The following is a 13,571-nucleotide window of genomic DNA, read 5'->3' as shown; positions in this document are numbered from 1 at the left end:
TATTTTTGTATGTATCTATTTCGATACGCAGGTGTATATCTATTTTTGTATGTATTTTTCTGACGATGTTCGTATTTTTTTATGTGTTTTCACATAAAGAATTTAAGTTTCCTGTAGTGATTAATTACCGTGGTAAACTATGTAATTTTGGTTATTAACTAGTTGTAGTTTGGATGAAAACATGCTTGTCTAATAATTTTGTCATGCCTTGACGATGTTATTATATGCATGGTGGTGCGTACACATGTTACACGCCCCCACTATACAGCGTGCATGATTGATTTGATTGATGCAACCGTAACAGAATGCGGGCCTCCAGCTAGCTAGAGTATGTGATTATTAACAATCACAGCATGCACAGGCACCTTCTAACAGCAAGCTAGCAAGCGTACGTGTGCTGTTGTTGACTCACCCAGTGGAAAGCTGAGCCACTAGCCCTGCCAACTTGTCCCAGGTAAAAGTAGAGAGACCAGTGCAGCTAGCCAGTGCACAAATTAATCAAGTCATCAGTGAAACTACTCAATCTAAGTTTAACAAGCACACAATTTTATCTAAGGGAAAATTACAATATCCATCGATCTGGTGGACCATCAATCGAATAAGTATAGGTTTGAGCTTTAATTATCACGCTGTCATATCTACCCGCTCTGTTCTAAATTATAAAACTTTTTAATTTCTCTGAATGTATTGCTTCTACTATATATGCATCTAGACATAGAATATACCAAATTATAAATACATAATAAAACCTATGTATATAGAAAAATCAAAATATCTTTACAATCTAGAATGGAAAGAGTAATAAATCTTACTTATTTTTTCTATCAAATTAATATTTTATCTAGATCACAAGAGTTTGTTGAATGGGTAAATCCAAGTTTCTTTTTTGATCTTCCAAGAGTCTGTTTCAATCTTGAGTGTTTATTGGTGGACAGTCTTTAATATGTTTTGTATAACATCTAGCTACCATGTTTTGAACACACATATATATAACCTCTACCACCACAACTACTTGTTGGCCAAATGCTCCAGTATTTGATAGGTGACCCCTGTGGCTTTTGGATCATCAGAAAGCTTTGCCAATTAAACAAACAACGGCGGCCCTCAGCTTAATAACTTTGCTCCTAAAGCAGCATTATATGGAAACCTACTTTCTTCATAAGGAATCATGATACGCAGCATGGTCAAAGTTTCTTCCTTTTGCCAGTGTTGGATATACACCTGCCTGCTCTCATCCATATGTACTAGCTAGTTCATCTTAATTTTTGGTTCACTTCGCGCTAGTGCGTCGTCTCTTCTTATTGGATTTCATGTATGTACTACTACTATATACTATATGTGTGTAGCTAGTGCATATACGTGGAGCTGGGCCCGGCGGCGACTATATATACTGTATTTGTTGATAGTGCATGTACGTGGGTGCTAGGGCCTACTGGTGACCATATTTGCACGATTGCACCTTTTAATAAACATACAGTAGATATATATGAAGTTAACTTGTGCTTGTAATTTTTCTTAATCTATCCATTGTGACAATATGCGCTTCAATTTCTCATGTTGGCCCATATACGTACGTGGATGCTGGAAAAAAGCTTTTTTTTTTGGCTTTTAGACATGTGTCTAAGCTTATATGCGCAAGTAGCAAATTTTGTGTATATTGTAATGTTAAATTATCTGGAGATTTTCAACATGGTTTATGTTTGCAAACTAAGTGTTTTTCTTTAAAAATGTCATAATTTGTTTTTCTATTGCCAATGGTTTTACCATATTTCTAATGTTCTTATTTAATGAAAAATGCGCAACGGCGTGGTCTCGAAAAAAATGTTCTTATTCAAATACGACCGATAATGTAAACCCTGCAAACAACAGAAAATGGAAAAAAGAATCTGTACAGATTTAATTTGGAAGAGGGAAAACAAAGTGTGTGTTTGGCTATTATATTGGTTTTCCTTTATATATCCATACTAGTCAAAATATATATGCTTGAGCTTCACATATTCCTCCTACGTGGATGTCCTCCTAGTACCTACCAGTTTTGGTTTTCCACTGAGATCTGAGTATATTCATAATATTTCAAAATGAGGGAATGACAGCAAATAAAATGAGTGCTGTACCTATACTATAGTATATAGCCTTTCCGTACGTACGTACAGTACGACACACAGTAGTACGTTGCTTGACATGGTGTGTATACTACGTACATACCTTAGCTATGGGAGTGAAGATGCTGCCCTGCGGTGGCTTGTTGCGGTAGAAGGCGACGCCGGCGACGAGGGAGAGCAGGCCGATGGCCATGGCGGCGGCGGAGACCCCGAAGCCGACGTCCATCCCGGAGCGGGTCTGCACCCAGACGAGCACGGTGAGCGCCACCAGCTCGCCCACGCAGAAGCTGAAGTAGGCCGCGTTGAAGTAGCTGGACAGCCGGCGGGCGTCCCCGGCGCTGCCACGCCGGAACTGGTCGGCGCCGTGCGCGATGATGTTGGGCTTGAGGCAGCCGCTGCCCAGCGCCACCAGGTAGAGCGCCGCGAAGAAGATGCCGGCCTTCAGGCCGCTCGCCTGCTCGCACGCCTGCCCCGCCGCCGCCATCATGTCGCACGGCGGCGGACGGAGCTGCGGCAGGTGCGCCTGAACCGCCAGCAGGATGAAACCCTGCCAGTGCCATATAAGTAAGTTGTAACTTGTAAGTAAATATCTATATATATTAATAATGTAATAAAGATTATTATAACTAATTGTCATTATTCAGAAGAGATTAAGTAAATTAGTTGGCGCATGTACTGCTGCAGGATTATACTGTATTTGGTGTTGCCATTCTTGTGATGCACTGAATGCATGCAAAGATGAGGAAAAGTGGGTTGGCGTTCGGGGCGCGCACTCAAGGCGCACTAGACGGCTGCCATTGGGGGTGATGATTTGTTCCTGTCCTTTCAGTGCCTTTATTTAACAGTTCACAGCACTGTTTTCTTGCATTGCTTGTTCGTTACTGTACACATCTTTTCGTTTTTGTTTCAGGCCGTTAATTAAAGTACCAAACCCGCCTGCTTTATTTGCTGAACGTTTTATTATAATTTCTGCTTCTTTTTGTCGTACTAGTTTACTTATGGAAAGAAAACATAAAGAACAGTAACCTGCAGAAAGAGATTAGTTAAATTAAACGCCATGATCCTGTTCATCATGATCAGGCTTGCACAGAAACAAACAAGAATGCAATCAACTAACCGTTTTCAAATGAGGCCCCAGGTGGCAAGGCATGGCATCATTGTTTTCTTAATTAGCTACTACTACTAGCTTCTTTATATGTGATGATGATGATTGAAGGAAGCATCCAAATAAGTGATGATTATGAGATTAATTATGAATAATAATCGCTTATATATTAAGTAGGAGTATTACCGAGAGCTCTACGAATCCAAAGATGAGCATGGTCCAGAAGCTGCCGAGGTAGGAGTCGGAGAGGAATCCGCCGAGGAGGGAGAGGAGGAAGACGGTGCCGATGAAGTTGGTCACGATGTTGGCCGCCTCCGACAGCGGGAAGTGCATCTCCCCGAACACGTACGTGATCAGGTTGTTCCCCACCGCCGCAATCGCCATCATCTCAAACGCCTGGATCCCTGCATCATATCACATCCATCCATGGCGACACGACGACGACATGCATCATGCATGCGTGCGTGTTCATCAACCAACCAAACTATTAAGAACAAAAGCACTGCTTGTCGATCGATCGATCTCTGAACCAAGAGCGGATGCATGAGTAGGAAGGAACCTAGGACGAAGACCGCGGCTTTCATGCCGCCGTGCTTGACGGGGTCGCAGGTTCTTCCCCTCCAGTCAACAGAGACAGCAGCAGCAGCAGCAGCCATGGCGTCCCCTTTGGAACCTTGCCTCGACTCCACATCCATCCTTTTCTCGCCTCAGCTCGCAGTAGCAGCTGCACTGGCAGTGTCTGGCACACGAACACCACACTCACACTCCTCCTCTGCTCCCTGGCGTCCAATGTTTCTTTTTTCTCTCTCTCTCTGCCTCTGCTCTTGTGATACAACAAGCCTACTGAGCTACATCACACTACTATTGAGCTAGTGTGCTGTGTTGTGCTCCACCTTGTTGGAGTTTAGTGTGATGCCTTGGTAAATTTCTAGGCAACTGGGGATGGTTATTTATAAGGGCCCTGGGTGGGGGGTGCCAATTATCATGGGAGACTGTTGTTTACCCTTGGGAAGGCCAAAAAGAATGCCGATGAATATATTTAAACAGTATCTTGATTAATCATGTGCCCTCACTGATGAAGAATTGACTTGATGAGAGATATGATGTAAAATGTCGAAAAAAGGGGAGATAACAAGAGAGGGCGCCGCATTATATATCCTTGTTGCTACTTTGATACGGTTCACTTTTACTTTGGATATGGATATAGCCTTCAGTTACTTGTGTGGTTTTGTTTGGAGTGAGTTTGTAATAAGTTTGGTCTGATGCTTCTCTCTTGTGAGAAGCTGAAGCTGGAACATTTGTTTCCATTATCTAAAAAATAGCCTTCAGTCTACTGTACACTGGTTTCACAATTGGTTTTAAACAATGGTTACTAGAAAAGGAAAAAACTTGCAATGATTTAGATGTACTGTTGGTCATGATGGTTAATAATCTTGATAAGGGAGCTGTAAATGTTTTATGACAGTGTAGATCTGATATGAAGAGAAATACGACCCACATGCCATCTGTGGTAAGATAAGGGAGCATCTTCCTTTTTTTCATGTCCATTCAGAATTTTGATCCAGACAGCTGTACAGAAATGTAAGGCCTGTGATTCTGATTGTGATCGATCTGTTGCCAATTTGCCATTTACAAAGGTGTGGCTCTTCACCTGTTAGTGTTATCAACTGTTCTTACCCTTTTCAAGCATTTTATCTGAGAGATAAACACTTCGCTTTTGCCAAAATGGACCGCACTAGATCTTGTAAACATCAGAGCTCCCATTATTGGAACTATACTATTATGAGAATTCATTCTACATCAATGGATGATGGATCATACTACTAAGATGAGATATTTACAGGAGCAGGGAAGGACTCATGGAGTTGGCTATGGTGAGAACTGAGAAGTTGCTGTCCAGGGCAGGTCCCTGTTAAAGGTTCAGAGCGTGTTTGTGCTTGCTTTGGGGAGGGCATTGGCAGAGGCATGGGCCTGAAACCAACACAGGCCATACACACAACTTTCCAATGGGAAGTGGACACCTCTTCTAACTAAAATATTCCTACCTAGCCATGCCCAATCATGTAGCTTTCCCCACTGATGCTGGACAAAACTGTACAGCACATATATTCTCCTTAAGCTATGGCTAATCAAATGTTATCTGTGCTTTGCTGGGAAGCAGAAAGCTTGGGCTACATCTGATTGTAGCTTGGTACCACAGCATCAGCGGTTAATTTTTGTAAATTTTGCTGCGAAGATACGATGGCATATTTAATTGTTCCCGACATAAGTGGATCAGATGTCCTGCATGTATCTAAATTGGGCAAATATGTACCTGTCAGAGAAGCACGGATTATGTCTGCTCCCGTGCATTTTTTGGTCGATATGAAGATTTGTATTCGTCATGATTTGACTGGACCATGTTATTGCTGAGGAACTTGTTCCTGAGAATATAGATATAGGAAATAGTAAGTGTTTTTGAGCATTATTGAAGCAAAAATAAACTCTGAATGTGCGTACCCTTAATTACTCCAGAATTAATTCAGTTTAATATTCTTTTAGTTCATTTGAAGCTGTGTCCTTAAACCAGTGTACACTACATGGAATTAGGAAGAAATGTATAATAGAAACAAAAGGAACACACTGACTTGTGAAGCATTGTGGCTTTTGCTGGGGTTGACAACTTGACATATTGCTCAGAGCAACCTTTATCAACAATCACTAGGATTAATTAGTATCATGTTGAGTTCTTTTGGTGACTACTTTTACGATTGTGTGATAATGCATTGTATCTCTAGATTCATCAGGATCCTAACATAGATCTTGATTAGGCAGCCTGCATTTGGATCCATGTGGATGGCATGATAAGCATTCACCATTTACCACTGGAACAAGAAAGATTGCACTATTGTACGAGCCACTTGTCGGCAAAAAATGTTTATGTGCAATATTATTAGTAGTTAAAAAACTAGAAGTTGTTTGAAAATGGATTTCATAATTGTCAAGCTCATCAGAATCACAGCCAAGTAGCGCTCTCTCGCTCTTTCTGGACAAAGATCTTCTATGAATAGAATATGTAAGTCAGCTGCTGTGTCGAGGCTAAGAACCATATATTAGAATATCCTGTAGTGAACTCAGCTAGAGATCTTGCATTGTTTGCTGTAGATCAGAATTGCGTTTGCCTGGCCCATATATATTTCCAATTATTTGCGCATATGCTTTCTACCTGCTTGCAAGAGAAACAAATGGATGATGATCTGTCCTCCATTATCATTGTGAGTCAACTTGCAAGATAGATCACAAGCTGTAGCTTGATTTTCATACACATATGCCAAGAGGTTAACACGTTTGTCTAGTTTATGTCCACAAAAGCAACAAGCCTTTACACTAGCATGATTATGCAGCACATAGATGCCAGGAGCCCAGGACATTCATGTGTTGAAAGTGAAATAGCTAAGCACAAGAAGTTGATCAACCGCATCTCTATTCATTGTGATAAGTTACGTACATACGAGTACATGGGAGGCTTAGGCTGACTCCAACAATGAGGACACAAATGGGATGCAAATAGGTCTTGTACAATAAAAGCATAGCCACCCAAAATTTATCCCTCTCCAACAGAGGAGAGGAGCACGGGAGAACGCAAATCTCTCCCCATCTAAGCCCACGACCACGCCTGCTCCTCAACCGTGCCCGCGGCCACCCCTGCTCCTTCTCCATGCCCGCAACCACCCTTGCTCCTTCTCCACGCCGGAAGCCACCCCTCCTCCTTCTGCGCCTCGCCGTCCTCCTCGCGCTCCGCTCTTTGCCGTAGGGAAGGTGTCGCAGAGCCGCTCGCTCCGTTGCAGACCCGGCTCACCGCGGGCAGGCGCTGCGGACTCGGCTCACCACGCTGGCAGGAGCGCCGGCGGAGGCCCTGGCTGCGCGTGAGCGACAGACCTCGTCTGCAAGAGCTCCGCGGAGGTCCCGGCACCAAGCAGCAACAGCGGAGAGCGGGGGCAGTGGTGTCGGCGCGGCGCGGATCTGGGGTGGGGAGGGCGGAATCCCCCTCGATGCTGGCCGGAAGCTGCCGCGCGGCCGCCGTTGTTGCCGGCTTCGGTGCTGGTGGCCCCCACGCTGCAGGACGACGCAAAGAGACGGAAGGACGACGCATTTTTGCGTCGTGCGCGACCCAAATAGGGTGTTGTGTTTGCCTACCTTGTTGGAGGATGTTTTTTACTGTGCGGTACCTATTTTGGGTATGGGTTTTGCTTTGCCAATCCTGTTGGAGACGTCTTAGCTCCAATAGAAAGGTGACGTGGAGCGTATATGCGACACAGGCGATGGGTTTGCGGTGATCTCTCAAGTGATCACACTTCTACACAAATCTTTGTTTTATAGTCGGCACTGATTTCTTACAATAACAGCTCAGAAAAGAAGCCACCACTAACTAGGACAGGGAGCACTATAGCAAGCGAGCTGCCACTAAAAATCTATTTTCATATGAAGTTTTATTAGAAAACCACCCCTAAAAATGTATCCATTTTCTGTAGCATTCTCTTAAAAGAACTGTCCCTGAAAATGAGATTTCAGTCTTATTAAGTGGATCAGTCTTGGAAATCTGATGTTTCTTGGGGATGTTCTCTTTAGGCCTTGTTTAGATGCGAAATTTTTTTTGGATTTCGCTACTGTAGCACTTTCGTTTGTTTTTGGCAAATATTTTCCAATCATAAACTAATTAGGATCAAAAGATTCATCTCGCGATTTACAGGCAAACTGTGTAATTATTTTTTATTTTCGTCTATATTTAATGCTTTATGCATGTACCGCAAGATTCGATGTGACGGGGAATCTTAAAAACTTTTTGGTTTTCGAGGTGAACTAAACAAGGCCTTAATAAGGCCGGCCCTAGAAAAAGAATTGTACAGGTCCTAGTGAATTGCCCTTGAAAATGACTCCCTATAAAGCCTACTCTACATATCACTCTACTGAGAGCTCACCTTGAGGGGAGGTATTACATTTTGAAACATTGAGGGAGTTGGTTTTAAGAGGTAAGATTATGCCATCTAGCTATCTTTTTAATGGTCTACTCGTAAATTTCGTTTGGTCATTACCGGTCCAACTCGGTTCTTCGGAGGTGTTCATAGGGGTAGGTGTGCGTGCGTTCATAGGGGTGAGTGTACGCTCGTGTTTGTGAGCGTTTGCGTTTGTAACTGGGTCCCGCAAAAAAATTATGGTTCCATCTAGAGAGAGACACATGCTTTAATGGTTTTTACATTTTTGTCCCAACTTACTTCTATGGAGTAGGCTCACATCAATGTCTTATTTTGTGTAGATTTCTTGCTTCTCATAGGGTTATAAAAGATTGTCCATAAATGGATCTGTTTGCAAATCTAGATCCGTGTCTATTTGTAGCCATGCTTGGAGAGGTGAGAGAGTAGGAGTGGCGATTTTTTTTGTTTAATTGAAAATAAAGTGTCTTTAAGTTTGTTGGTGGGGAAGATGTTTGGTTGGAATGACGACGGTCTCGCTGTTGATGACAACAATGAAGATTTCCTAGAGATCATATGTTGTGCCACACTGTTGCAGAGTTGTTACTGAAACTATTGAAGGGCTAGATAATTTGGAGATGTTAAAGGAAGCAAGATAGGAACCTTTATATGAGGATTCAAAGGGTTGTGTGGAAATGTGGTCTTTGCTATGTTTCATGCTTGACTGGTTGGTCAGATGGCAACTTCAATGAATTTTCACTACTCTTATATATGGTGCTTATGAAGCCAAACTCTATGAATGCCAACACATATCAAGTGAATACTATACCACAACCAAAGTATAGCGTCAAAACAACGGTCGCTAAAACGTAATATTAATTTTGAACAATCGGACGCTACAAATTGGTAACCGATGATCGGTCACTATTGTTCCTTGTATCGACAGGACATCAGTCGCTATATATTTGCGTCAAATGATCGGTAGCTAAAAACGAATACTAGCGTCAAATGATTGGTCGCTATAGCCCATTTTTGTTCTTGACGCGCTCAGCCTAGCCCACTCACGCGTAGTGAAATTAGTGCGGCCCAGCAGTCAGTGTATCAACCAAAACCCTAGCCTATCTCCAGCCAAATTAACCATAGCCGCACAACACCGCCGCACGCGAGCTCGCAGGGGCCGCCACCCTCGCCGTCGTCTAGGCCACCATCCTAGCTGTGTGCTACCCGGAGTCACCGTACACGCCGGAGCCGCCGCAACCGTCGTCTCCACCTAGGACCCATCGTCGCAGCCGCCGTCACCTCTCCCTCAGCCCGCGAGATTGAACAAGAGCGTCCCCGAGTAGGTACTTGTTCTCCTCCCGTCCCTCTCCCACAGCACAAGAGCTTGAACAGTAGGTCCCCTTCCCAGGCTTTTCCATCCCCGTCCATTACTCCCTGTGAATGATGTCACCTGCATTTGATTGCATATATTTTCTCTGAACTTGTTTGTATATATGTACCAGCCAAGTCTAGATCGAGCAGCACCAGATTGATTTCTACTAGCTGCTTTGCATTGCTGTCAATAGAAGTATCATAGTACCGAACCAGACATGACCCTTCCATCTAGGCATACATCTGAATTTTCATAATTTCTCAATCTGGATTTAATCTTCTGAATATCCTTTGAATATTTCAGTTTTCACTCTTGCCATTATCGGGAGTTAACCTATGCAGTCTCATCAACATAGCCCCATTAGTACAGCTCATACAACGCAGACCCCATGCAACCTCACCCCATCAGTGCAACCTCAATGTTACAGCAGCCTCTGTTGCACAACATCTTGATCCCTTGTCCCATCGCCGCTTCTCCAACAATGCAGCCCTTACAGTCCAACATGGTACAACACATGAAGTGCAGCCTAATGCAACCTTATCCCATCAGTGTATCCCCAACAATGGAACCTCTACAGTCCAACATGGTGCAGCCCAAGAATTGCAATCCGATGCAGCACAACGAGCAAAACCAGTGCAGCCCCCCTTGTCCCATCGCCGCTTCTCCAACAATGTAGCAACTATAGTCCAACATGGTGCAACAAATGAAGTGCAGCACAATGCAACCTCATCCCATCAGTCTATCCCCAACAATGCAGCCCCTACAGTCCAGCAAAGTGCAGCCCAAAAAGTGCAACCTGATGTAGCACAACGAGCAAAGCTAGCGTAGCCCCAGGTTGTAATGAATGTAATATTATATGCAATGGTAAGATCCAATACACGTGTGGCTCTTGGAACTATTATTTCAACAAATCCTAAAACCAGTGTTGCAGCTGTAGCTCTTGGAAAGCAATATGTGAGGTTGTTGTGAGACTTATATTGAAAAAGGATGCAACTCTGCCTCGCACTTATCTTGGTGTGGAAAATATGGCTGATGCTCTTAAGTTGTCGATTGCATGGACATACAACAGAGTAACAAACTATCTTTATCATCATTTCTTGTTTTCTCATATATATATATATATATAATTAGTGATATTTGATAATTGAAGGTTAGGTAGCTGGCATCTAAACCGGTTAGGAAGGGATCGAAACCGCCTCAAGGTGTTTCAGGTATGTTATTCTGAGGTCAGTCACTTATCTCTTGTGATAGTTGAAGATTAGCAAGTTTGATGATACTGATTGGAGCTTATACTATGTTGTTTTACACTCTGGACTTGCAGTAGGGGGAGAGAAGAGCTCTAGACTTGTAGGGAGAGAGGAGCTAAGAACTCAGGTGGACATGCAGTCTTTATGTGATTTCTACCTTTTTCTTACCTCATGCTAATTCCATTAGAACACAACATCAGTTCTTGAATGCTAGAGTTGCAGACTTAACCAATATTTTCTTACTAAAATTTTTTCCTATGCCATCTTGATGTTACAGGTTGAGGGAGGCATTGGAGGAAGCCAACATATGACATTTTGCTTTTGATAAGATGGAGATGAGGCATTTTGTAGTGAATCTAGTTAGATTGTGCATGCAAACATATGACTTGTGCCTGCCATTTGACCTAGCTAGCAAGATTGTATGTGTGTTGTTTCTTGTGTAATGATGACTTATCATGAATTGTGCAAGGAGACTTGATAATGTTGGCTTCAATGAAAACTTGAGATAACTTATCTTATATGGTTGATGAGTGTTGTGAGCAGCTATGGTTTACACATATATAGGTTGATGAATAATGTGACTTGTTAGGATGTTTATTAAGCATGAAATCTAGTTAATCTGAAATTGAAATTATATATATTTGTACCAGTTCATAGGGATGGATTATTGGTCGCTACAAAGTTCTATACCCTCAGATCATCGGTCACTAAATTGTGCGACAGTTTATCGGTCGCTATAGACTCGATTGGACGCTATAGACCTATAGAGACACCACTTATGGCGACTTATACATTGGTCGCTATAACTCTATATCGACCGATGATCCGTTGCTATAGCGGCTTATAGCGACCTTTTTTCTGACGCTATAAATTGGCTGTGGTATAGTGGAAGAAGCGAGTTAGTCCGTTGTCAATGGGTATGGAAAGAATACATTCATGTCCAAACCATTGTATCTTGTACCAAGGTATGTTTAATGACATGATGCATTATACAACCAGTGATGCTAGTAAGTACAAAAGAAATAACAATTACTGTGTGAAAGGCTATAGTGATAAGAATGGGAAGAAAAGGACGAAGGATGCAAAAAAATTGCAGCTTCTTGAGATCGTGAGGATAACACTACCTTAGTTGTGAATGGTAGTAACCAAAGAAGAATCTCCACATGTAGTACCTATCACCAGGTGTTTGGCAAGAGTCCTAGTGTGCTTCCCAAACATTGGTCGATATATGTACGCCCGTAGAACAAATATGGCTATTATATACATCGCCCTTAGTTGCTAGACAGCTCGGGGAGCAAAAGGGTCCTAAATCATGGTTTGGATCATCATGTTGGGCCTCGGGGAGCAAAAGAGGAGAAGATGGCACCAAGATTTGCCAAACTGGCCTGGCTAGCCTTCCAAACCGTCTAGGCCTGTTCGCGCTGTCTGTTGTGCCTATGACTCATCCCTAACAAAACCAGTCTTGTCGGTTTGGGACCTAGCTAGGTGGGTCCGCCCGTTGCTGCTCAGCCTACTCAGCCTAGCCGTCTCCCTAAGCCCACGGAAATTGGCTTGGCTAGTTTGGGAAGTTTGCTTGTTCGAGTCCGAACCAAATACTTTCTAATTCAGTTTTTGGGCGTGTTTCGCACAAGAAACTTGGAGATTATGATTTAGACTTGTTTTTTTTGTTGGGATAAGACCACACCCTCTTTATATATGCGAGGATCATGCTCGGTTGAAGGATCCAACACTGTTGGGTATTTTAAACGCAAACAGAAAAATCCACAAGCGCACGGATACCGATGTAGCCTTCACCCGAGAGTATTCCAGAGTATCGATTTTCCACAGGGAACGTGAGTGTACTAATTAAGATCCAAGATCGCCCAAGGATAACTATATGATTATTTTTGGTGGGAAGAGAGGAAGTTTCCTGAGAGTTCTCTAGTTGATCTAAGAATCAAGAATTACTTCAAGATTATCTATTTCGGGACATCAGAACACTAACCACAGAAAGAGATGAGAAGGGGGCTAGGAAGCTCCGACTACGGTCCTACAAACACCGATCCGAACGAGGTGGAATACGTCGACCGTTAGGGCTGTCACTACCCTAAGGCTACCACAACAATCCGCAGGATTGGGTGCAATTCCAGGTAATTGCAAGACTAAACACCACGTCTAATCTATTAATTACTACTCTAATGTTTCAAAGATTAGAGCACTTGATGCAAGCGGGAATCCAATAAATAACTTGAATGTAAATAAAAGTAATTAAAGAACTCAGGAATTGTGAATTGAAGAACCTAGAGAACGATGAAGAACGAACAAGTTGCTGCAAAAGTACAATGTTGAGGAAGATCCGACAGATCCGGCTCCTCCTCCGCTCTCCTCTTCTCTCTCCCTATTTTCTAGATTACAACTAGAACTAACTAGAACTAGAACTAGAGGAACTAGAACTAGAACTAGAACTAGATGAACTAGAACTAGATCTAGATGAACTAGAGGTAGAACTAGAAGAACTAGAGGGATCCTCTCTACTTGGATGAAGAATTGAAACCCTAACTTTGATTCTGTAGAAGAAGTATGCTCTCTAGGGGCCAGGGGGCCTTGCTTATATAGTCTTTTCAGATGAATCTAGGCCGTCGGATCAAACCGACATTAATCGCACGGTTTTCCTTGGTCCCTTAGGTCGGTGGAGCACGATTCGCGAAGTTGAAGCTGATTGGTTACTGTAGCTGGGCGGGCACCCAAGGGGGGAGGGCGGGCGCCCTACCCCCGGGCCCGATCGGCCTCCCGTTCGTTCCCGTGGCTTCTGGAGTC

General features: G+C 43.1%; 1 protein-coding gene across 1 annotated transcript in view; it reads right to left on the bottom strand.

The window, feature by feature from the left end:
- LOC8057176 (protein NRT1/ PTR FAMILY 4.3) overlaps nucleotides 1-4,151 on the bottom strand; it is a 5,663-nt gene extending 1,512 nt beyond the window's left edge. Inside the window, 3 exon segments of the mRNA XM_021460715.1 lie at nucleotides 2,198-2,649; nucleotides 3,394-3,611; nucleotides 3,767-4,151. Of these exon segments, the coding sequence (XP_021316390.1) occupies nucleotides 2,198-2,649; nucleotides 3,394-3,611; nucleotides 3,767-3,902 (806 nt within the window). The 5' untranslated portion in view covers nucleotides 3,903-4,151.

This window comes from Sorghum bicolor, chromosome 5 (genome assembly GCF_000003195.3).
Source record: "Sorghum bicolor cultivar BTx623 chromosome 5, Sorghum_bicolor_NCBIv3, whole genome shotgun sequence".
Lineage (NCBI taxonomy): Eukaryota > Viridiplantae > Streptophyta > Magnoliopsida > Poales > Poaceae > Sorghum > Sorghum bicolor.
The sequence above is the reverse complement of the archived record's forward strand: the minus strand, read 5'-3'. Positions and strand labels throughout refer to the sequence as shown.